A 27600-nucleotide genomic window follows, 5' to 3' on the forward strand; every position below is an offset into this window, starting at 1 on the left:
GAGCATTTTTAAGGCCTGGGAAATAAATTAAGTCCAGACAAGTGTTTCGAGGTCTCTTTAATGCTTGGACAACTGGGAAAGCGAGAAGACAAGCTCCTTGAGGCCAGGACCCAGTATGCCTGATTCATCTGTGTCTTGCCCTCAGAGTTTAGCACGCTGTGCTTTCTAAATGATTGTCAAGGACAATGACACAGTCTGGGCTGCTCCTCTTCTCTCCAACACAGCAGCCAAGAGGTAAAATAGGCCAGGATGCGGTACGAAAAGCTGTCACTCTGTTACATCTCCCACTTCCCTAAGGTAGCAGATGATTGGGTTTTGCATGCCTGGTTTACACTCTTCAAATATTTATAGACAGTTCTCTTTGCCTCCAGCCCTAGTTGTCACTTAGCCAAGTTATACATACATGGTTCTTTTAATCTTTCCTTAGAAATCAATCCCACTAAGCTCTTTAATCATTCTAGTTGCATTTCTCTCAACTTTTGGCAGTTTGTCTTTCTGGTGATTTAGTCTGTGGCAAAGCAGGGAAAAAAGCATGAAACATAGACGGGTGTGGTCCCCTTTCCATTTCAAAATTCAATGCCTTTTATGTGCAAAATAAAATTATTTTTCTTCTGTTTGTATGAACATGTTTTTAAATATTCATATTTAAGTTGATGTATTAATAGACTGCAAGATAAACAAAAAAAGTATTATTGGTACTATATTGTCTAAGGATGATATTGTCACTGACTGAACCCTCTCATGTATAACTGGTCTAACTTGCAGTATTCCAATATGAGAAATGGGAATCTAGAGTAACATAGTCACTACAAAGAAGCTTAAATGCCCATCCTAAGGTACTGCCCATCTGTGAATACTTCTCACTAACTTTAGCTTTTTAGTAACAAATTTTAAAAATAAGTTAATTTTTACCATTATAAAAGGAATACACTAAAAAAATTCAAATGATCCGAAATAGAAAAAATTACCTACATGCTACAGCCCAAAGTCAACATTTAGCATTTTTAATTATTTTTTAAATTTACAGATAAAATTTTATGTTATTTATTGTATACAACAGGTTTTGAGGTATATAGACAGGCCTTGTTTTATTGTGCTTCACAGATACTACACTTTTTTTTTTTTTTTTTAAAACAACTGAAGATTTGTGGCAAACCTGAGTTGAGCAATTCTATTGGCATCATTCTGCCAACATCATGAACCTCCTTCGTGTTTCTGGGCCACATTTTGATAATTTTACTAATATTTAAAACTTTTTTCATTATCATTATATCTGTTATGGTAATCTGTGCCCTTTGATGTTACTATTGTAACTGTTGTGGGGCACGACAAATTGTGCCCTTATAGGATAGCCAACTTCATTGATACATATTGTATATGCTGACTGCTCCATAAACCAGCCATTCCTTTGTATCTCTCCATCTTCTCAGGCCTCTCTATTTTCTGAGACACAACAATATTGATGTTAGGCCAATTAATAACCCTGTGATGGTCTCCAAGTATTCACGTGAAAGGAAGAGCTGCACAACTCTCACTTTAAATCAAAAGCTGGAAATGATTAAGCTCAGTGAGAAAGGCATGTCAAAAGCTTTAATTGGTCAAACACTGGGTCTCCTGCACCAGGTAGCCAGGTGATGAATGAAAAGGAAAAATTACTGAAGAAAATTAAAGCGATTAAACTAAAATGACAGCAAAAACACACAATGAGAAAGTGAAACAACCTTACTGCTGATACAAAGAAAGTTTTACTGGTCTGCATAGAAAATCATACCAGCCATAACATTTCCTAAGCCAAAGCCTAACGCGAAGCAAGGCCCTAACTCTATTCTACGAAAGCTGAGAGGTGAGGAAGTTGCAGAAGAAGAGTTAGAAGCTAGCAGAAGTTGGTTCATGAGGTTTACGGAAAGATGATGCCTCCATAACCTCAGAGTGCAGGGTGAAGCAGTCAAGTGCTGATGGAGAAGCTGCAGTGAGTTATACTGAAGATCTAGCTAAGGCCATTGATGAAAGTGGCTGCACTTAAACAACAGATTTTCAGTGCAGATGAAACAGCCTTTTATTGGAAGAAGATGCCGTCTAGGACTTTCATAGCTAGAGAGGAGAGGTCAATGTCTGACTTCAAAGTTTCCAAGACCGGGCTGACTCTCTCATTAGGGGCTAATGCTGACAGTGACTTGAAGTTGATGCCAGTGCCCATTTGCCATTTTGAAAATCCTAGGGTCCTTAAGGATTATGCTTAATCTACTCTGCCTGTGCTCTAGAAATAGAGCAACAAAGCCTGGATGACAGCACATCTGTTTATGGCATGGTTTACTGAAAGTTTTAAGCCAACTGTTGAAGCCTACTGCTCAGGAATAGGATTTTGTAAGGCTAGAGCTGCCACAGATTCCTCTGATGAATCAGGGAAAAGTAAATCAAAAACCTTCTGGAAAGGACTCACCATTCTGGATACCACTAAGAACATTTGTGATTCGATGGGGAGGTCATAATAACATTAACAGGAATTTGGAAGAAGTGATTCCAACTCTCACGGATGACTCTGAGGGGTTCAAGACTTCAGGGGAAGAAGTAACTGCAGATGTGATTTAAAGAGCAAGAGACCTATAATTAGAAGTGGAGCCTGAAGATGTGACTGAACTGCCGCAGTCTCGTGATAAAACTTGAATGGATGAGGAGTTGCTTCTTCTGGATGACCAAATACAGCGGTGTCTTCAAATGCAATCTACTTGTGGTAAAGATGCTGTGAACATTGTTGAAATAACAAAAGATTTAGAATATTACACAACCTTAGTTGATAAAGCAGCAGCAGAGTTTGAGAGGACTGACTCTAGTTTTTAAAGAAGTTCTCCTGTGGGTCAAATTGTATCAAACAGCATCGTACGCTACAGAGAAATCTTTTGTGAAAGGAAGTCAATTGATGCAGCAGATTTCATTGTTGTCTTATTTTAAGAAATTACCACAGCCACCTCAACCTTTGGCAACTACCCTGATCAGTCAGCAGCTATCAACATCGAGACCAGACCTTCCACCAGGAAAAAGATTACAACACGTTGAAAGCTCAGATGGTTGCTAGAATTTTTTAGCAATAAAGTATTTAATTTAGTTTTATTGTTTTTTGAGATGGAGTTCTGCTCTTGTTGCTCAGGCTGGAGTGCAGTGGCGTGATCTCGGCTCACTGCAACCTCCGTCTCCTGGGTTCAAGCAATTCTCCTGCCTCAGCCTCCCAAGTAGCTGGGATTACAAAACATTCACCACCATGCCTGGCTAATTTTGTATTTTTAGTAGAGACAGGGTTTCACCACGTTAGTCAGGCTGGTCTCGAATTCCTGACCTCAGGTAATCCACCCGCCTTGGCCTCCCAAAGTGCTGGGATTACAGGTGTGAGCCACCGCACAGGCTGCAATAAAGTATTTTAAATTAAGATATGTACATTGTATCTACATCATGATATTACACACTTAATAGACTACAGTACAGTAAGTTTAACTTTTATATACACTGGAAAACAAAAACTGTGTGATTTGCTTTATTGTATCACTTTATCATGATGGTCTGGAACTAAATCTGCAATATATCTGAGGTACATATGTATGACGTAGAGTAACTAAATCTAACTAATTGACAAATGCATTACCTCTATAGTTATCATTTTTGTGGTGAGAACCTTTAACATCCACTCTCTTAGTATTTTTCAAGAATACAATATGTTGTTATTACCTATACTCACCATCTATGTACAACAGATCTCTTTAACTTATTCTTTCTATCTACCTGAAACTTTGTATCTTTTGACCAGCATCACTCCAAAGTCCTCAGCTCTTAGTAACCACCATTCTACTTTGTAGTTCTATGAGATCAACTTTTTCAGATTTCACATATGAGTGATATCATATAGTATTTGTCCTCTATGCCTGGCTTATTTCACTTAACATAGTGTCCTCCAGGTTCATCCATACTGTGGCAAATGGCAGACTTTTTTTCTTTTTTATGGCTGAATAGTATTCCATTGTGTATATATACGACATTTTCTTTATCCATTCATCTGTGGACGGACACTTAGGTTGATTCCATATATCCTGGCTATTGTGAATATGCAATAAACATATGGTAATGCAGCTGTTTGATATACTCATTTCATTTCCTTTGGATACATATACACCCAGTAGTCAGATAGCTGGATTGTAGAGTCATTTTATTTTGAATTTTCTGAGGACCCTCTACACGGTTTTTCACAATGAATGTACTAACCATTTTTGAAGAATTCCATTTAAGCCTTTTCTGAAGTATTGTCCCCCCCATCTCCAACATACATAGTCATACCATTTGCATCAGTGTAACACTTTGCCTTTTCACTTAATGTTATAATATAAAATTTCATCTATCGTCTTGTCTTTAAATATTCATTTTTATTGAGTGCCAATCATTCCACAAGTAAGTGGGCGTGCCATAATTTTACAATTCCCTACTGTTGGACAGTTATATCATTTCCACCTTTTCTCTAGTTTAGACATCACTATGATGGAAATCTTCTTTACACACAAGCAAAAACACCTTGTGTGTAAAGTTTTTATCTGTTTAAGATTATTCCTAGATTCATAGCAGTAAAATCAATGTGTCAAAGGACAGGCAGAAAGTAAGTTATGACGTAAAAAATCAGTGCAAGTGTTATGTGAAGTGAAAAATGCCACCTTAAGTACAAAGATTTGTCTTTTGGCTCTAATGCTAACAAGTGAACACTCAAATCTTAGAAGCTTGTAGAAAACTGTCCGAAATGGCTAATTCTAATAAGTTAAATGTTGTACCCACTAGTATTCCACTTCTTTATTCACACAAGCATATGGCTGATCCCTTATTGAGTTTAAATTCTTAACCTTACCTAGATCTACCATCAGAAGGCGAGTGAGCGCTGTGTAGAAGGTTGTTCGACACCTGAAGTCACTGAGACTGTAACTGTCACTGATGCCAAGAAAAGGGAAGTGTTCACTCTAATAAAAGCAAAAGAGTAATCCAAGTTACTAATGCTTTACCTCAACTATTTGTAAAATTCTATTCATTAATTAAAGAAATAAGACTTACCGTGTGGTTTTTTAGCATGAATTTCACAGCATCTATCTTCACAAGTTTTTTTAAAAGAATATAGGTAATAGAAGTTAAGGAATCTAAGGAAATATATTTGTCATATCAGTGTGTAATAAATCACAAAGTAACAGTGAACTGTAGTGGCATCAATTTCTACTTATAAAAAATAAATATAATTTCTAAAGAGCATTCCTATAGAAATGTCTTTCCTTTTGTTAAGAATGATAATCTATTATTAACCAATGCAATTACTTTTTCTATCTTATATATATTCTAGTTATGGAAAGAAAGAATGAATTTTATAATTAAGACAAGAACTCCTTTACTATTAAAGTCTTGATAGTGGAAAATTAAAACTGACCCCTTTTTATATTTTGGGTGTAACTTGCGAACTTCTACTTACTTAATGTTATTTCATAATGAAATAATTATAAAAGACCCATAATAGGCTATCAAAAAAGAGAAAATTACTCAATTCTAAGAAACAGTGAGCTCTCTTAGTAGAAATCTAAGATCAGAATATAATTAGGAGGATATAGCAGACTGTATGTCATCAAGTATAGATGGACAGCTTAAAGGAACTAATATTTCTCAAGTGCCTAGTATGTAAAAGGCATTTTCCATATGTTAATTCACCTAATCTTCACAATTATACTGTTAAGTATTGATTATTATTTTTAGTCCATAAATAATGAAACAGGAGCTAAGAGAAATTAAGTCACTTGCCCAAGATCAAACAGCCATGGATTGACAGTGCTGAAATTTGAACTGTAGTTTGGTTCCAAAGGCCATGTTCTTTCTGCTGTACCACATTATCACCTGAAGAGTTCAACTTAGAAGGAGCATGAAGTTAAGAAATCAGAAACATGAATACAAGGCCTAAATAATTTCAGGTATGATGTGGATTCTAAACACATCTACTCAGTATGCAAATACCCTCTTCTCTTACTCTACCATAGTCATGTGTTTCTACCAGAGCTAGAGCATCTCTCGGCCATTCCCTAACACCCACTCATGCCTTTCTTGAAGGCTATAATAATCTTATATGGCTCCATTCATATTACAAGGAAAACACTGGCTTTCTGTTTCCTTCACATCATCTCCAAATAATGACTCAGTCTACTGCCTCTGCACAGGGGCACTGAGAAGTATAATTCTAAATTTTAGTCACTCAGGCATGGGTATCAAAGAGTGGAAAACACATTGGAACACGAGTCAGGAGACCTGGGCTTGACTATACCATTCAATGAATCCAAGTAATAAACTTAGCCTGTCTCAGCCTTAGTTTCTCTCTCCAACAAATGAGGATGAAACCTATGCCCAAGCTACTTTACAGGATTGTTCTGAGGATCACATAATGCAAATGTCTTTGCCAGTTATCAATCATGGAAAAAGAAAGATGCAGAGAATTCACAAAACGTGTGCAACTTGCAAGGCTAATTTTCACAATTTCATGAGATAGATAGTATCACTTCTATTTTTCAGGTAAGGAAATAAACTAAAAAAAATTAAATAATTTTTCAAAAGATAAACAATTAGTATGATTTATATTCAAGTCCCTCTGATTCCAAAGCAACTATTCCAGTTGCATATGAAGCATTATGTTTGGCTTAGCCATATACCTGATTATTTAAAATATGCATCTACATTTTAGCATGTATCTGTATTAGACAGTAAACTTTCTAAGGGCAGGGACGATATCCATGCATTTTCCTCTTGCACTGCTCTCAGCAGGTGCTCAATGCATTGTGTTTTTCTTTTTTTTCTTTTTTTGAGACAGACTCTCGCTGTCACCCAGGCTGGAGTGCAGTGGTGTGATCTCAGCTCACTGCAACCTCCACCCCTCCGGGTTCAAGTGATTCTCCTGCTTCAGTCTCCTGAGTAGTCAGGACTACAATCATGGGTCACCACGCCTAGCTAATTTTTTGTATTTTTAGTAGAGATGGGGTTTCACTATGTTGGTCATGCTGGTCTCGAACTCCTTACCTCAAGTGATCCACCGTGCCTGGCCACAATGCACTGGGTTTTTCTGGCAGGCTGCAGGGCAACAAGACCAAGGCTGACAGGTAGCAAGTTTTTCCTTGCCTCCAAAGATGCAGATTTGATGATTATTCCCAGTGTCAGTCACTGGGCTGAAGACCTGCCACTCAGACTTCACTCAGTTAAACAGGGGTAGGATCAATAAACTTAGAAATATCTTAAGTAATTACCAAATAGAATTCTCTTAAAATTGCAAAGTTAAAAGTGACAGGGTCTATGGGTAATAAGAATGCTGCCATTAATAGGAATCTTCCTGTCAGTGCTGTTAATAAACAGCAAGTCATGTTTTGACAATAGAATATTTATGAAAGCAATAAACAGAACATTCACAGGAAGAATCTCATCTGTCAAAGACACATTTTCTGCAGAACGGCATCTGTGCACTTTGTACCAAGGCCAGCCTCACTGCCTTTTAATTACATTCCAAAGAAAAAAATGATTAAGAATGAATTTTTACATTTTTCAATAAAGAAAAAAATGAGAGTTCACCTGAATATTTATGTTCTCTTATAGAAATTCAATTCAAAGCTAGTTATGGCTCTTAAGTGGGTCTGTAATGTTAAAAAAGGCAAATGAACACGTCATCTTTATGATCTTTACACTCTGATCTTATTCTTCTCTAAGAGACTAGGGTTCATCTGAGTTGTGCCATTTTGGCTGGGTGGAGCATTAGATAAATTATGGCAACACTGAGTTAGATTTCAGAGGTCTATTCAAAACACCTCTTAGCAGTAAACCTGGTAATGGTGGTAACAGTAACAGTAGCAACAGTACTAGAAGTCTTGAGAGTGAGTAAAATTAATAGAGGAAACATCACATACGGAACATGTCAAGAGAAGAGTCACGATTCAAATCTAGATCGGTCTGGCTCTAAAGCTTAGGGTCTTTTCACTAGGGTATATCAGATCCATTTGATTTTAAAGAGACTAGTTCTCCTCCAGAGATCATTTGCTCCTTGAAATACAATTGAAATCGGAATCAAGTCCCAGAAGGGACAGGGAAACATTTTATTTTAGGAGGGACCAATTCATTAATGAGCCAGCATCACATCCAGGATTGAGCAAACTCTACATTCTGGCTGGCAGTAACCCATTAAACAAAATTCCCAGAAAATCCCTGTCTCTAGCCATACAGTTATGAAAACATTGAAGAGGGTGAAGATGGTCTTATTGATAGCTAGGATAACACATAAAGAAAAACAAGAAAATAATCTTATAAGATGGCTGAAAATTCTGAAAATCTGTATCCTTTGAAAAGGAGGATAACTAAATTGAGAATGAACTGCTTTCTTAGGTTACAGGAGTACTACACAATTCAGTAGCTGCTCGACACAGTATCACCAAGTATGACTTCAATTCACAGTATCAGGCCTTTTCTGACTATTTACCACATTTTATCAAATCTAAAACACCACTGATTGTAAAACAAAAAAATCAATATAATATGTACTACTAAGAAAAAGTACTTAAAAATACCATCAATTATAAGATATATCCTATTTACAGAAGTGTAAAGACGTGAAAAAATTTGATTTAGAATTACAGTAGTGTACTAGATACATCATATTCACTAAGTACAAAAGAGTGGGTAATCATACTGAATCTGGGCAAATATTTAAAAGTCATACATGTTCACAGACACTTTTTGCAGAGTTAGATCCTGATGAAAGAAGAAAGTTCACAGATGACAATATTACATGTCAGAAATTGCCATACTTAGGTTATACATACAAAGTATAGTAACTGAAATGTAAGTTTAGTTATTTCAAAAGTAGAATTTTGCTTATGAACCCTACTAGACACACACACAGACACACACATACACACACACAGACATGCACACAGACACACAAACAGACACAATTCCTTTTAAGCAAATATAAAGAAAAGAACAGAAGGAAGAACTACCCATTATAAAAGTACTAAGGGAGATTATATAGGCCAAAAACTATACTAATTGGTTATCCTCATATGATATCTGGCCATTTCTGATAAGTTGGGTAATAACATCAATATTTATTTACAAGATGGACTGAAGACTTAAATGTAAGACCTAAAACCATAAAAACCCTAGAAGAAAAACTAGGCAATACCATTCAGGACATAGGCATGGGCAAAGACTTCATGACTAAAACATCAAAAGTAATGGCAACAAAAGCCAAAGGTGACATATGGGATCTAATTAAACGAAAGAGCTTCTGCACAGCAAAAGAAACTATCATCAGAGTGAACAGGCAACCTAAAGAATGGGAGAAAATTTTTGCAATCTATCCATCTGACAAAGGGCTAATATCCAGAATCTACAAGGAACGTAAACAAATTTACAAGAAAAACACAACCCCATCAAAAAGTGGGCAAGGGATATGAACAGACACTTCTCAAAAGAAGACATTTATGCGACCAACAACCATATGATAAAAAGCTCATCATCACTGGTCATTAGAGAAATGCAAATCAAAACCACAATGAGATACTATCTCATGCCAGTTAGAATGGTGATCACTAAAAAGTCAGGAAACAACAGATGCTGGAGAGGATATGGAGAAATAGGAATGCCTTTACACTGTTGGCGGGAGTGTAAATTAGTTCAATCACTGTGGAAGACAGTGTGGCGATTCCTCAAGATTCTAGAACCAGAAATACCATTTGACCCAGCAATCCCATTACTGGGTATATACCCAAAGGATGATAAATCATTCTACTATAAAGACACATGCACACGTATGTTTATTGCAGCACTGTTCACAATAGCAAAGACTTGGAACCAAAACAAATGCCCATCAATGACAGACTGGATAAAAAAAATGTGCCACATATACACAATGGAATACTACGCAGCCATAAAAAAGGATGAGTTCATGTTCTTTGCAGGGACATGCATGAAGCAGGAAACCATCACTGTCAGCAAACTAACACAGGAACAGAAAGCCAAACACCACATGTTCTCATTCATAAGTGGGAGTTGAACAATGAGAACACATGGACACAGGGAGGGGAACATCACACACCAGGGCCAGTCGGGGTTGGGGGGCTAGGGGAGGGATAGCATTAGGAGAAATACCTAATGTAGATGACGGGTTGATGGGTGCAGCAAACCACCACAGCACGTGTATACCTATGTAACAAACCTCCACATTCTGTACATGTATCCCAGAACTTAAAGTATAATAAAAAAAATACACATAAAAAATCCAAATAGGTATAACCAAGATGAAGTATCTTAAGGGATACTAATAATCATTTACAAGGAACTGAAGTTAAGGCATAATCACAGAACAGAAGGGGTAACAATAAGTTCTAAATGCCCACGGTATGAAGTTTTGAAACTATAAAGGAAGAGAAAAAAGTCTTAATCTCTAACAATTTACAATCTAATAGGAGACAAGACCAGCAAATACTAAACTATATTAATATAACATTCATACCCAGATATATAGATTGAAAACAAGGTGTTCACAAATATTAAGAAAAATAAACCACAACTTGAAAGAAAATGAAGGAAATTAATATTTAGTGAGTATTAAAGGACTAAGGATTAAGCTATTTCATGATGGCTTTACTAAGTCTTTAGCCAAGACTGAAAAATTGAATAAACCTAATTGAGTTACAAAGTGTCAAATGAGGGAGAGTGGCAAATGTGGTGATTCAGTGAAAGATAATGAAGGGTGTCAAGGGGTAGGTAAAATAAATTTCCTTGGCCCAAGTATAAAGTCCAAATTGTGGTCGAATGGAGGATCAGGAAATTAGCTATGGGAACTCAATAAGTCAAGTACCGTCAAACGGCTCAAATTTAAGTCAATAATTTTGCTTGACCTAAGAAGCAAGTGGAAGAGATTGTGGGCTTTTGGGAAGAGAAATGATCAGATCAAAACAATACTCAAGGTACATAATTTTGTGAAACAAAAATCTAAAGAACTTGGTGAAGGTCTAAATAAGGGGGCTATAGGAGGGGAATATGGAGGATTCTACACCTGATTCTAGTATACAAACAAACAGAGGAGATAAATTATGGGATGACTTTTCCATGGCTGATAGAGACAGAAAACAATGAAATAAATCAACATTTCCTCTGATAAAAAATGCTAATAGAAGTATGCCTGAGGGATGTAAGCTGAAACTAGTTTTATTTAACATTCTCACAAACCATCTGGAGATGGTGGTATTCAGTAAAATAAAGCAATGCATTTTAATATTGTTTCACAAAAGCAGAAATATTACTGTTTATTGCTAAATAGTTACTGTAACAGACATAAACAATTTTACTTTCATCCTTCACCCTTGTTTCATTCTTGCCCTTTGCGTCATCTCTCATTCTCTACTCCTTCCTGACACCACATTCAGGATTCATAAAAATGGTGGGAAGGTCAGAAACAGATGTGAGGATGTCTGGTTTGCACACTACTTAGTAAGTTTAAAAGCCACATACTTAATGGTTTATCTATAAGCTTATGTCCAAATGACTTCGAATAAAAGGGGCTCCCTCAAATCAGCCATATCACAATGTCACATACCCACATTATTTTTAATGTGCAGATTTTCAGAAAATTAATATGTAATTTATCTGAGTTAAATTTAAACAGAAGAAAAAGAAACTATATTAATAAAACAACTGACTTTAAGCTCTTTGGAGAAATATAGAAAAGGAAGTTTGGAATCAGTGTCAATTCTGTCAGAATGTAAAATCCATTAGGGCAGGGTCTATGTTTTATTTGTCCTTTTGCCGTGTACTTAGCAAATGCTTAATAAATACTTGTGAAAGAGGCCAGTAAGATTCAAGATGAGTATGGAATTAAATTTAAAAACCACTATTTTAGTCTTACTAATGTTAACTCTAGATAAGGATGAAGTTCTAATTATTGTACTTAAAACAAGCAAGCAAAAGAAAGACAAATGAAGCTGGGAAAGGTAGGGGTGAAAAATAAAAATTTTCATGGTCATCAAGTGACTTTGAAAGAAAACAGATTCTTTGGCTTGTAGAAATGAAAATGACTGAAATAAACTAGTAGATAAATAGATTTATGATGTATATGGATGGGACTTACATTCACCAAATTCAGGTATACAGGAACTTAAGGGGACAATCTTAGAGAGTCAGTCTGAGGCCAAATGGAAGGAATTATTTCTTTATACCAAACAAAACCAGAGCCAGCTCCATAGGCATGTGGGCTGTACACTTGCATAGGGGACCCTGTGCCTAGAAGAGCCTCTTCATGGTTTAATGCTTTGCTGTTGAGGTCTTGAAATTCTTAATATTTTTTGAACAAGAAACCCCACATTCTTCTTTTTGAGGTGGGCCCTGCAAATTATGTAGCTGGCCTTGCAATAACATGGAGAAGTCATTAATCTTGAGAACTGTTGACATTAACAGTATCAATAAGGTAAAAAAAAAAAAAAAAGTTTGGATAAACTCAAAAACTAATGTGGAAGTCTCTTATAGAGTCTGATTTTAAAAAGCTAGATATTGGTACTCATTATAGTTTTGATTTGCATTTCTCTAGTGACCAGTGATGATGAGCTTTATTTCATATGTTTGTTGGCAAGATAAATGTCTTCTTTTGAGAAGTGTCTGTTCATATCCATCACCCATTTTTTGATGGGGTTGTTCTTTTCTTGTAAATTTGTTTAAGTTCCTTGTAGATTCTGGATATTAGCCCTTTATCAGATGGAGAGATTAAAAAAATTTTCTCCCATTCTTTAGGTTGCCTGTTCACTCTGATGATCAGTGATCATTAAAAAGTCAGGAAACAACAGATGCTGGAGAGGATGTGGAGAAATAGGAATGTTTTACACTGTTGGTGGGAGCATAAATTAGTTCAACCACTCGTGGCAATTCCTCAAGGATCTAGAACCAGATATACCATTTGACCCAGCAATCCCAATACTGGGTATATACCCAAAGGATGATAAATCATTCTACTATAAAGACACATGCACACGTATGTTTACTGCAGCATTATTTACAATGGTGAAGACTTGGAACCAACCCAAATGCCCATCAATGACAGACTGGATAAAGAAAATGTGCCACATATACACCATGGAATACTATGCAGCCATAAAAAAGGATGAGTTAATGTTCTTTGCAGGGACATGGATGAAGCAGGAAACCATCATTGTTAGCAAACTAACACAGGAACAGAAAACCAAATACCACATGTTCTCACTTGTAAGTGGGAGTTGAACAATGAGAACACATGGGCACAGGGAGGGGAACATCACACACTGGGGCCTGTTAGGGGGTTGGGGGGCTAGGGGAGGGATAGCATTAGGAGAAATACCTAATGTAGATGATGGGTTGATAGGTGCAGCAAACTACCATGGCACGTGTATACCTATGTAACAAACCTCTATGTTCTGCACATGTATCCCAGAACTTAAAGTATATTACAAAAAGGACCTCAAAACACACACACACACACACACACACACACACACACACACACACTCTAGATATTTTTAGTTTTCCCATGTTTGATGATTATGTAATAAAGGCCAACTACCAACAGAGGGCCTGATAGAGAATGAAATTTCCTTTCTGAAACCCAAGTGGAGCATGTTAACTGCTACAAATTTGAGTAAACAATAAATTGCAGAAGAAATACTGATCAATTATCTTTCAAAAGAACAAAAACTTGAAATAATGATTAACAAACAAACAGAATTTTGGATAAAATGTGATACTGTTCTCCGTTTTCAGCATTTAAAATAAGTTTACTTGATTGCTCTGTATGACCGTTATTCTCGCTCCAGTTTTCCCAGAAGCTTCCTTGTTCCAATCATTTGAACAATCTCACCCTTTTCCCATTTAGACAGAAACTAAAATTTCTGACCAGGAAACATTTCAAAGAAGGGAAAGATCCCCAAGTACTGAACGTGAACACAGAACACAGAGGGCTGGCTCTGTACAGAGCCATTTCAGCTCTGTGCCTGTTCAAAAAAGCTATTTAATCAGAAATTCTTGGACTTTAGTCTTGAACATATAAAGAGTATGTTAAACAGTTACTCAAATGTATTTGCTAAATTTATTATAAATACCCATGTAATGAATCTGATGGGAAAACATAAACTTTCTGTCAAAAAGGTCACTGGATTTTAAAATAACAACAGTCTTACCAACTTGAAAAGTTTCAAATTTGGCAAACAGTAATTTTGGGGTAAAATACAACAGCCACCCAGTTACAATTCGGGACCCAGTTACAATCTGGGGATTTACGCCCCGCATCGTTATTTAGGAACTAGACTATCCCTAAAACTGTGAGTCTAGTGGGTCTTACGAAGTCCTATGAAAAAGTGTCTGTGACAGAAGTACCAGACTTTTCTGCTCAGGACATACAATGCAGCTCCGTTTTCTAACTACCTAAAGGCAGAGGTTCTCAAAGTATGGTCCTGGAGCCACCAACTTAACCGGAGGCTTGTGAAAACTACAATTCTCAGGCCCAGGCCTAACACTTCCTGAAAGAGAAACTCTGGGGAGTGGGACCTAACACTTTGTGTTTTAAAAAGCACTCACATTCTGATGCTCACTAAAGTCTGAGACTACTGCTTTAAGGCAACCAAAGGCTTTTTAATACTTCCTAAAAATGGGGTCTTCTGTGATTTCAATTTCTAACAAGTGGTCACATAAAAGAACACCAAAGTTCAGAGACTGGCTTTGAGCACCATAAACACTGAGTAAGGTTCATCTGAAGCAGATAAAATAGAAAAAATAAAACAAAAAGTATCTGAAGACATGTACTATAAACAAAGAACATTAAAAAACCTCATAGTGAGATAACATGCTTTTCATTTACTTCTAATATTTTAAATAAAAATATTTTGAATATTAATATATAAACAGATTTCCACTAACAAGGGCCTATAGGTGATGATTTTGATCTTGCATAAGTGTTTCTATTGCTGAAGAATGTCATCTTATTCCCAATACAGAAATAATATATTGCTTTAAAATCAAGATTGAAAAACACATTATAATAAAGAAATCGATTGGAAAAACAAAACATGCATTAGGTAACCAGTAACTGCACTAAAAACAGATACACCACTCACATATTCCATTATGTAAATGAATTCAAAGATATTTCATGACTGATCAGCTAGAAGGGACATAATGATTTATAATTCAAATAACTGAGCACTGAAATCAAATTGAACTAATATATATTTCTAAATATGCAAACCTGAAATAATTGCTAAAAAATATAAATCAATGTACTCATGTTGAAATCATTCCTATACCCTGGTTTAAAATATTATAGCTTTTAAACTTTTATCTAGTAAGTTTTCTGAAAATATGATTTTTTATTTACTTCAAGAAGTACTCAAAAGCAATAAACAGCATGTAAAATAAAAGGCTATACTATTTGAATTAAAGAATATATAACAGGTTTAATAGGATAGAAAAAAGATCTTAAATAGCAGACACAAATAAATTAGGCATTATGCAAATTAAACTAAAAGAATACAAATCAAATTAATTTTATACTAAATATCAATTTCAACCTAAAAAATAGGGTAAATCTAAACAATAGATATATGCTATAAAATAACTGAGGCTTCTTTGCAGATAATATGCTCTCAAAGTAATTCATTGTGAAAAGGCCAGAGTTTGCAATACTAGGAAGTACTTATAAACCACTTCATATGTTAGAAATAAAGAGTATTTCAGCATTATTATTAGAAAAAAATATGGGTTGAGTTTTTTTTTAATAAGAAAAAATACATATCTTAAAAAGCCAAATGACCATTGGAATTGGGTTGTACATCACTTTCCAGTAAAAAGGAAAAACAGCCTGGACAGGTGTAATTTATCATTTTTCTGATTTAATATCAAAGAAATATATTAAAATAATAAAAAGAATCCTGAAATCCTCAAAATTTGTAGTGATAAATAGCCCTCCCTGTCTTTATTGCATTATACCTACTAACAGAAATATTGCATGGTGGATTTTGCCAGACAAGGACGATTATTTTCCAATAAAAAGTTGCATATTAAATTCCAGCACAAAAGTGGGTGTCTAATACTTTGGAAATCTTTTATGGTTTACCAAGGAATACAATTTTAAACTTAACTAACATAAACATATTCCTGGAATGAACCTGCATTAAAGGTTTCTATCCAATGCCACCATTTTCAGAATCTGTCGTCATATTAAAAGATCAGCTAATCTTAGTGATTAACTAATCCAACACTTATCTTTCACAAGTCCTATATATTTGATAGCTAACATAGAAAAGACAATCTACATGATTCTTTCTAGTTTTTAGAAATATGACAATACTGTCAACTATAATTTAGGAAGAAGATTCTTGGTTTTAGAATTTTAAAAACCTGCCAGACAGAGAAATCTAAACATTTAATGTATAATGGGAAATCTTATTTTAGATTAGATTTGATGTTGATTTGGTGGGGGCAATAATCAAAGAAATGGTCAAAAGCTTATCATTTTCTTTGTATTACTCTACTGTGCCTTTGAACTAATGAAAATGATGTTCTTTTCAACTGAAGAATATTACAGATACATTTACTCATAGGAATGCAGTTTTTCTAAGGTAATATTTTTAGAATACTTTGACCTCCTTAAAATTAAGTTACATACTTTCTTTTAGGACATGAATTTCTGACAAATACAAAAAAGCATGAACTAAAATATATGTGGTTGCATACTTTCTTATATAACCATTTATTAGCCTAGGTGAGTATAAATATAACTGTAACTACTTAGGAATCTATACATCCATATAAATTCAACAGTGATTCTGACTAAATGCTTCATAGTATACAGCTAATTAAAACCTTTCAAAAAACATGCATTTACAGATAAGAATAAATGAAAGAACTTTTTATTTAAAAAAATTGCAAAAGTTATAAACAAGAAAAATACCTGGTAAATTAAATACATTTGCTAGGTTGTTTATACATAACGTTAGATATACAGTGAAAAGGATATCCAACAGAAAGGTCATTTAGGAACTGAAGAGTCCTTGAAATTACAGGCTCACATCTTCCCCAGTATTTAAGGTTTGTAACACTAAATATGAAAAAAAGTCTTTAATTATAAGTAAGTTATTTGCTTGTCTAGGGAGAATCAGAGAATATACATAAATTTATGAAAGTTTGATGACCTAAGTCACAAATATTTTGAAAGTGAAAAACAGGCTCAAAAACATTTTCTATTATTTCTATAGCATATTCAAAATTATATGCGATCTACAATAAATACTGCACTCCAAATGGTGTATAATTCTATATATTTAGTTTTGTAAATTAAAAAGTTGTCTAAGTGTTTCACTGGAAAACATCAAGTTTGTACCCAAAACATAGGGAGGAAAAGCAGGAGTCACAAAGAAAGCCAAATAGAGGCTCACTGTTACTGCCAAATAATGAACCATCAATCTGTGGCTCCAAAACTCACTTCTTATGATCATAACTGTTTATCTAACTTTGTTCTCTGCAATCAAGACAGTGTTGTTTGTCTGTTACACAGATAAAGCGGGGTGCCAGGTGGAGGCATACAAGTTTGGCTATGGGTACAAAGTTATGTCTGCGACTAGAAACTAGTTTATTCTGCTAATATAAGTTCAACATAAGGACAGTTTCCATGAATATGACTCTGCCAGACATAGGTTTCTCTTAGAACTAATGAATGCCCTATCAGACCTCTTTCAATGATTTCAGTTTGCAATAATCTCTTCATGTGGTCTTTCAAATCAAATATACAGGTGTTTTTCTTTTTAAATTAAAAAAAAAATGTTGCCCAATTGATCTGAAGAGTCAAGGTCTGTAAATCTTTTAAAATCATCATCTGATGCTGCACACTCCAGTTGTATGGAAACTTGACCAATTACAATGTCCTTTGGATGGTGAGTTTTCAATATGTGAAATTAAGTTTCAGTTAAGAACAATGCTAATATTCTAACAATTAAAGCATAATTTTAGGTCTTTTATTTAAAAAACTAATATATAAAAAGATTTAAATACAGTAAAAAGATCTATTACATTTAAAACAACAACAAAAGAAAAATCAAAGACCAAAACAAGAACTCACATTTTTGTCATGAATGTTTCTAGAACGTGGTTGTCATCTGTTATTCCTAAGACTTCTGACATACGAGCATATACCTGCATTAAAACACTTCATTGTTAAAAGCTTTATTATTAACATATATTTTCAAAAGACTATTCAAATTGAACAAACATAAGATTTAATGCACTATTGTATCCACATTGAAGTAGGAAGTGGGTGGGGGAGCAAATGAATTTTTTAAAAAGAATCTTATAATTTTAAAATTTGCTAACTTTTTCCTCCAGACCGTTCCTATTTTGAAATATATAAACGCTTACACACAAACACACCCATATATCCATTTTACTCCCACCACACTACATACATTTTTTTTTTCTCAAAGTGGTAGACCACCCCTTTCTAGAAGACAGGAGTAAGTATGCAAAGGGCTGGAAAGTAGAGTACTTCAACAAACGGCTCCAACACTTAAAAATTTTCCACCTATTCTAGATTTCAGTAAAATATTAACCATTTCAGGATTATTTAAGGCAGTTACAAAAATAAGGATTTTAAAAAATCAAAGGAAGTTAAAGAACTTAAGAGAAATTCTCCTCAAATATTACCTAATTAAGCTTCCCCAAATATACAGGTAGGTCTTACTTTTCATGCTGACACTGAAATCCCAAGCTCAGGGATTCTCTGTTGAAAACATCAGGGCCTGGGAATCCACTAAGCTTCCAATTAGGGAGTGTTGGTTGCAGAGTTTGGGGTGCAACATTTCAGTCTCAATCCAAGCCACATTGAGCTTATAAACACATATCCCACTTCAAGTGGGAAAATGCCACTTATACTCCTTACTAGCCTGGCAAAGCTGAGAGGTGGGTTGACACCTCCATACTCCCTGATGCTCTGGTGTGATTCCAGGTTATCCCTGCCAGACACCAGCTGTATGGGATTTCTCTTCTGTGATTTGATCCTCTGTGATTGTGTTCTCTCACTTTCTCCTAATCTGCCTATTTCTTACGTACAGCAACATAGCTTCTACTCCCTCTGTCTTTTGTTTTTTTTTAATATCTGAAAACCAATTTGATACACCGCCATAGGTCACGAAGGTAAGATAAAAATCACAGGGGCAACACAAATCACCCAGAGCTATACGGTCATAAAGGGGAGGAAAGCTGCCATTGTAGAAATTTCTTTTCTGGATTTTAAACACCATTTGAACCAGCAGGTTGTGTTCCAGACTTTCAACCTGAGTCCTGTGTCTGGAAGGCTTCTCCTCAGGCTGATGGAGTCAATCAGAGGGAGAGAAAAAGAGGGAGAGAAGGAGGGGTTAGGTGTAAAGGGTGATGGAAGGAGGGGCTGAATGGTGGGGAGAAGCTGGGGGGGGGGGGAAGAGAGAGAGAGAGAGAGAGAGAGAGATTGAGAATCAAATTCCTGCTGCCTTACCTACTAACTTCTGAGCCCTACAGAAAAGCATTTCAATGATTATATGTCTGTGGCTTTGCCCATGAGAGTAGGCCTTCATCTCTTATTAGATTGAAGTGACCATTGTTGCTTGTAAGATGTTTGGGGGAAAGAGGGAGCTAAGGAGAGAGAATCTAGAGAAGTTAGTTACCAACAATCCTCAATAATCACAAACCTTCAGGCACAAAGAGGGCTCAAATGAAGAATGATATGTAGAATGGAAAGTTTCCCTAAGCTCACCACGATGCAAAACCTCTCTCATATATAGAAGTATACATATTGGGTCCCTTGGAAAACCTGGTATCCACATGATTAATGGCACACAAAGCATTTGACAACTTGGCCTCAACCTACCTCATCTTCCACATTTCCCTCAACCTCAAGCCACAATAAAATGCTGATGGATCATTGAGGCATCTCATGCAATTTCAGATTTTTATATGTTCATGTGCTGGTCGTTTTGCCTCAATCAGCCTTCTTCCTCTTTTTCCCCTCATACTCATTCAAAAGTCTCTCCTCTGAAGCCTTCCTGGGCACAGTGATTTGAACTCTCCTTTATGTTCCCACAACATCTAGTCCAGTCCTCTATCATGGCACTTTTCACACTGTAACTGTCTGAATGTCAATTTCCCTCATTACACTGAGTGCTTCTTGAGGGGTGACACTATGCCTTATTCTCTGTGTCCCTAATATCGCACCTAAGGCAATATTTGTCAAGTGAATACGATGTGTTTTTAATGTGCAGCGGCAAAAGACACGGTCTGGATCTACTAGGACTATTTTATAATGTGAATATTACACAAAGAAAGAAAAATGACTTTTCCCATTAAGCATATATTGGATTCTATGGACAAAATACATAGAATCATAAATTACAACAGAAAAAGAAAAGTAGCTAGAGAGAACAGCTTGAATATTTAGTAACTGATTATAGCAATTGTCTTTAATTTTATTTTAGTGGCACCCTTGTCAAAAGCAATCCTTAAAATAAGCCCAGTTTTATAAAATCAACTAACAGTAGGGATCAGACACCCTACTGTGTGCCCTTCTTTGCCCACTTGCTCAGTTCCAGGGCCAGAGACTGTGTGCCCTTAACTCTGACTGGAATTTAAAAGGCACGTTTGTTTAACAAAGATGAAAGTATGAATGAGTATGTTTAAACTACAACTCAAAGCACAAATTCTTTGATGGTATACAGGATCATTTTTATAGATAAATGAAATTAATAATAAATCCCATGACATACTGGTTTTGGAAAGCATGTGGTCATGGCATTATCTCAAATCACTTATTTTCTTCTTATTGTATTTATATCTTTACTGGTTAATTTTCTTGTTTTTGATAACATAACTATGGTGGACTTTTGTAAAATCAAATTTTACATTTTCAAGACATTATAAATGCCTATTTTTATGGCAAAACTCAGAAATAATATAATTTTTGTTTTAATCATTTTATTATTTATTTTAAAATGTGATTTTAAACATTTTGAACATTTTAACATTAAAAAATGTGCTTTCTAATTCAATGGGTCCTAAGGAAGTTTTCCTATCGTGTCCCTGGCATTCAAAAGAGGAGGAAGCTAGGCAGGCAGGTCTGTTGCGTTCTGCTGTCAAAACAGTTTCTCAAAGCATCAGATCTGACCCAATAATATACTAGAAAAACAGTCAACATTGACACATGGCAGTGCTTTAATCCACAATTATCCTTGTAACTTGCACCATTCCTTTTATCATCCATTAGCTTTGATTCCCATTATCCCATCTAGAACTGTGTCAACGCTTTTGTCCTTGGGGATTTCTCTCCACTACTAGGATCTGACAGTCAAGCTTGAGTACTAAACAGGATCATTACCTCTTAAATCCACTTATCTGATCTACTGAATAGTAAATTGAAAAGCTCATTAAGAGCAACAATCTGATTTGTTTTCACGTGTGACAGGGTCATTTAAAATCAATGTATGATTACAGCGTTTCTTTTAAAAGACTGTTTCTCATTTTCCAAGGTACCTTATCATTCAGATAACATGCAGAAAACATAAAAATGTCTCCAAACATTTGAAATTTAATTATCCCTTTTAAACATGGATAATTTGGGAGTGAGAAGTAATTTGTTCAGTTAGGAAATACCTACAAAATTGTTTATTATCAAGCACAGGTCAATGAAAGTCTTCTACAGAAAAATCTTCTAACACAGTATTTAGAGTTTTTAACACTTTCTACAACTTTTATCATTTCACCCGAAATAATTTTTATGACACCAAGAAGAAATCATATTGCAATATCTCTTTTAAGGAAGTATATAGGAGTTACATAGGAATGCAAGAAAAGGAAACAAAACAAAACAAAACAAAACAAAACTCACTTTCAGTCCACAGATTCCTTGTCTCTTATTTCAGAATCTATTAAGACAATCTCATCACAATGAAAAATGAGTCAAAATCTAAGAAATAAGAGACTAAATCGATCTGTGTGGTCATCCTTCAGAGAAGGATGGCCAGTACAATGACACTGAATATATGGTTACGCCTTTGGTTATGTGTTTTATATAGTCAGAGATGAACAATCTGTAACCAAGCTTTCGCCTTTCTGAGCCCTCCTCCCTTCTTTCCTTCTTCTGCATTTCATAATAAGGCTGCATAATAGACTGTAAGCTCCCTGAGAACAGAAATGATGCTCTGAGTTTCTTAAATCTCACATGCCTACTACTCAATAATATTTCTTAAATGAATAAAAAGAATATAGGGTTAAAATGTACATTTTGGCCAATCCCATTTCATGTATGATTCTTTAACAAAAGGAAAACAACCCATAAAAGGCATGTGTTTCTCCCCCTGTAAAATAATATACCCCAAATCCTACTTATCTGGGATGAACATTAGTAAAATGTTGTCATTTTAAAAGATGTGATTTTAATGCTTAAATAATATTTCTGGAAGAAGGTCTCCCTGTAGATTCAGTAAGAAGAGTCTTAATTTGAAACCTTGCCAGCCTTTTATGGGCACTTCTCAAGACATATAATAGAATATGCTATTTTTGTAGTAATAATTTCCATGTGAATATGTTTTCTCCACTATTTTGAGCATGTACTCCTGGAAGGCAGGGGAAATGTCTATTTCTCTTTACATCTCCAGTAGTATATTGTCTTAGAACACTGTCATGATAAATTTAGCGAAATAGAAAAGGCATAGACTTTGGTCCCCAAAACATCTGCATTTGAATTCTGTATCTGCCTCTAACTAGGTGTTTCTTAAGGTCTCTGAATCTTGGTTTCTCACCTATAAAACAGTAATAATAGTAATAATACCTACTTTAGGCCAGGTGCGGTGGCTCATGCCTGTAATCCCAGCACTTTGGGAGGCCGAGGTGGGAGGATGGCCTGAGCTCAGGAGTTCGAGACCAGCCTGGGCAACACAGTGAAACCCCAAACTAAAATGCAAAAAATTAGCCGAGTGTGGTGGTGTGCACTTGTAAACCCAGCTACTCGGGAGGCAGAGACAGGAAAATTGTTTGAACCCAGGAGGCGGAGGTTGCAGTGAGCCGAGATCGCGCCACTGCACTCCAGCCTGGGTGGCAGAGTGAGACTCCATCTCAAAATAAAAAAAACCTACTTTATAGGCTTTTGATTAGATTAAATGATGATCCTGAACTCAGAGCTTGACATTTAGTAGTTACTTAACAAATGCTATTTCCCTGTACAACCAACCTTTCATTGACCCTTCTGCATAGTAGGTGCTAAAGTGGTCAGCTAACACCTTTTGAAGAGAAGGCTCTTCACATGAAAAATAACAGAAAAATCAGAAGGTGCTTACCTTTAAGATTTTCACACAGCATAAAGATGGTTAAAACAAATAAACAAAATCTTATAATCTGTATCCATAACTCTTAAATCTTTACAAACACGTTCAATTAACACCTTCTAGTCAAACTCAGAAATTGCATTTGTTTAAAGGCATAAAGGAACTGCTTCAAAATTTCACGATACAAAAATCAAATTATTTCTACTTCTCAATGGTTATTGTCTTAGAAGCTAGAAAAATTACCCATTTTAACCAGTTACTCATCTCTCTTGCTCCTGAAATATGGAAAGTGATTAGAAATGTAAGGAATTATCATTATCACAGATTTGAGAAGGTATGCTCTTAAAAACTGTTTTAATATGTTTGTTTTCTTAGCTGTATTTATTTTACTGCAAAGGTTCTTATACATTTAAGAAAAGAGCATTTGGATAGTACCTAATGCTTCAATGAGCCAATGCATGTTCCAACTTCTCAACTCATCAAATGACAAATGTTGCCTGTAGAATTTGCAAGTAGCTTAAAAGATCTTACATATGGTTTTAAAAAGGGAACTAGGTAAGAAAAATAGATGAGGGCATAAACTACAAATAGCAACATAATTTTGAGTTGTAAATTTAATAAAGAATAAAAAAAGCATGTGCTGTAATAATTTTTAAAATTTCTTTTTCCAATCCTAATCCATAGTCTTGGGTATCTGGAGCACTGTCTCTAACATTCTGGTTATAACTCTGAGGAAACTAATTATGTCCATCTTTAAATTTGAAGTAGATTACAGAACTGGGAAACCAAGAATATTAGTTCCTAAAGATTGTATGGATATATAATGACAGTCACAGAAATTCAATAACAGCCCTCTATGAAATGCACTCAAAAGCACCGCATGAAACAAATTAAAAAGAACAACGAATCTCTCATTCTGTGCAAATAAGAAAATAAGAGAAAACACTGGTTCTATAGGTTTTCAAAAGAGTTTTTATAATGAATTAAGATTTTGGATAATGAATCTTCAGAAAATTACAGTAAGTTAATACCCTTAGGCTTTCTATAAATGTTTAAGATGTTATAACTTCTCAAAGAGCTTTAGTACATTGTTTAAGCAGGCTCAATGCAGAAAATTAACAGTGCTGTAGAAGCCAACAACAAAGTATTTTGCCATTGGACGACAAACCTTCTGTGAACCAATTTATTCTCAAAAACATATCAGGTAATATAAAAGTGGTAACACAAAAGATCCCCCAAATATTACTGTGAATTTTCAAGTATTGTTTCAATCTATTGGAATGACTTATTAATGAAGGTTTTTAACTGATTGTAAATTGGTAAAACAAAACCTGTCACTGGAAAGGATCCAATATAATGAAAGCATTAATGTTCCTTAGGAAGAGAATTTAGGAACACAGTATGAAATCACTTACTATGAATAAGAAATCAACGTTCATATTTTTGTTTTAGGCTTCAAGTGCCTTTGAGGTCAATTCAGTGCTTTCTATAAGAAAGACCTCATCAATGTGAAAGGCATTAGTAGAGGAGGGAGAAAGAGAGGTGTAAGAAAGAATAGAGCATTTAATGACTTGGATCTAAACCATTTGGAACTAAAGGTACTTAGCTCTTTCATTAACATTTGAAGCAGGGTAAAATATGATAATCACAATTAACTTATCACCATAACAAGAGAATTAATGGTACAAACATCATTGCTGTATATTAAATACACAAACTTAGTGACACTGAATAGATCCATATTAATCTTGGGTGACTAATTTTTCCATATCATTTAAAATAACATCACTAAATATAAGCCTGAAATCAGACAGAAAAATCTTTTGCCAGAATTTAATTTTAAGACCATAATTTATGTTGGAAACCAAGTGGGAAAAGGTGAATAATCCTGCTTGCCTCATTCAGTTGAATAAAGAACGGCATCTGATAAAGAAAAACTGGTTATGGAAGTATAAAATAAATCTGAATGTTAAACATTTATTTCAATTAGAATATCTGAACCCACCATCTGTGGTGGCCATCTTGCTAAGGGCACATGTACCTAACAAATCTCTTAAGAGGCATTCCCAGTCTGCTTGAATAAGCTATTGTATAAGAAAACTTGGAGTGACCACTTTGGCCTCACATTTCCTTCGCTCCACATCCTGTGGCACAAAGCATGAACTCAGCAGGCTGGGGTGCAGGGCTGCCTGCTGCCTTGTGATAATCCCCTCTCCCAGTAGGGGCCTCCACTGATGCATGGCTAAGAACATGCTTCCTCTTTTGCTTGCACCCCAGTGGGGTTTCCATTTCTAACTTGGGCCCAAATCCAACTGCTAAGGAAGGTGGAAAAGTTAGAAAACTCCAGATGCTGCCAGAGATATTTTTGAGTCAGTTTCTAAACAATAATTTATTAGAAAGAGTACAGGTATAATGTGAAAACCAGCAAGGCTGGTAATTTTGGAGAGATTCTTTCCCTCCCACCCCCAACCAGATCTAGGGTCTAACTACCACCTGTTCAACAGAAGCTGGCTGTTTGCCTTCCTTTCCTTCAGGGAGCCACTGACTAAGGATCTCCACCAGCATGAACCTAATGCCTCCCGACAGGCCTTCCCTAGCCAAGAGGGACCTGGGTTGAGTGCACCAGTTACTGGTCACAGGATATGCAGTCCACAGAAAGACTCCTGTGGTGCAACCAGCTGAAAGCCAACCAGAGAAAATGGAGAGTGTACATTTGTCCTGACACAGCTTTGCTCCTGCCGGCTGCCAACTCACTCCATGTCTGGGGCCAAGCTTCTGTTAAACTAGTCTTCTATGGATAAAGCCATGGTAAAGCCCTGGGTAAATATACTATCTCCCCAAGCCCATTCAAAAAGAAGCTAACTATGGCTATGGCACCAGATGCTTGGAAAGAAGGCTAGATTTTAGTAGAGGATTTTGGGACCATGGTTTGAAAGAGCATTTCAGACATTTAAAGGAATATTTATAATTCTTTGCAATAGCAAGTTTATAAGATGACACGATTAGATTTTAGGGCAAAGAAGCTGATGCTGGATGAAATTTGTGAGAGGGTGATAGTAGAGGTGGGGAACTGGGAATTGAAATATTTGGTTTAATCCCCTGTACCTCCTAAAGGTGTCAGCCAGAAACACATTCTGGCACAAGGGATACATGTGCTCTAGACACTGTTCAATAACAGATGCTATTCAATGTAGCCAAATAAAACTTTCTTAAGTATTAATAACTGATTAGAATTGGTTACTCAGCAATGTTAGCATCAAGAAATCTAGGGTGCTTTTGCACTGTGCAACCACATTAAATATAGGCTTTGCAGCTAATACTGCTTATTAGTGGACTACTAAACCTTTGGCTGTAAAATATGCACACTGTAAAATTATATAGTGCATAAAAAGGGAATTAAGACAATGCATGCCTACACTTAATCACTGTGTGCATATGCCTGTTTTACTAATAAGAATCTGAGGCTGTAGGGAGACAAGCATAAAGATTGCTGCTTCACCATCATAACCAGCAACCCAACTCACCTTAACTATTTTCTAAGCCTTCTCTGGAACTCTGGTACATCGCTCCTCAGGCGTACAACCTAAAAAGCACAAAGTTAAGGGACCTGCTACCTGGCACCAGAAATAAGAGCAAAAGGCCTCTTCAATCTCAAATAAAAGGAGAAAGTGGCTGACAATCTTTGTGGTTGTTACGTACAATATTCTTGGGACTTTGATTTTATTCTGGAGCCCATGAGCGGAGACATGGTGAAGTCCTGTTCAAATTCTGGATGTGGTTTTATGAATGACAGTGGGTTTGCTTCAATGAGATAATTCCAGAAACCAATTACTAAAAGCTAGCCCTAAAAAGAATAAAGCATAAATAATATTTGATAGAATGATTTTTAAGAATCTCAGCCGGGCGTGCTGGCTCACGCCTGTAATCACAGCACTTCAGGAGGCTGAGGCAGGTGGATCACCTGAGTTCCAGACCAGCCTGGCCAACATGGTGAAACCCCACTTCTACTAAAAATACAAAAAATTAGCAGGGCATGGTGGCATGTGCCTGTAATCCCAGCAACTTTGGAGGCTGAGGCAGGAGGATCACTTGAACCCAGGAGGCAGAAGTTGCAGTGAGCTGAGATCGCTCTATTGCATTCCAGCCTGGGTGACAAGAGTGAGACTCCACCTCAAAAAAAAAAAAAAAAAAAGAATCTCTTAGTACTGTTTCC

At 35.8% G+C, this 27600-nt stretch overlaps 1 protein-coding gene across 3 annotated transcripts in view; it reads right to left on the reverse strand.

Annotated features, from left to right (window-relative positions):
- The window catches only part of LOC105480862 (RAN binding protein 17), a 442674-nt gene that overhangs the window by 112834 nt on the left and 302240 nt on the right, over positions 1 to 27600 (reverse strand). For all 3 annotated transcript variants that reach the window (XM_011740055.2, XM_011740054.2, XM_011740056.2), the window contains 4 exons: positions 18164 to 18237; positions 17066 to 17146; positions 5077 to 5140; positions 4877 to 4985 (listed from right to left, as the gene is read on the reverse strand). In XM_011740055.2, the coding sequence (XP_011738357.2) occupies positions 4877 to 4985; positions 5077 to 5140; positions 17066 to 17146; positions 18164 to 18237 (328 nt within the window). The remainder of the gene's footprint in view (positions 1 to 4876; positions 4986 to 5076; positions 5141 to 17065; positions 17147 to 18163; positions 18238 to 27600) is intronic.

This window comes from Macaca nemestrina, chromosome 6, assembly GCF_043159975.1.
Source record: "Macaca nemestrina isolate mMacNem1 chromosome 6, mMacNem.hap1, whole genome shotgun sequence".
NCBI lineage: Eukaryota > Metazoa > Chordata > Mammalia > Primates > Cercopithecidae > Macaca > Macaca nemestrina.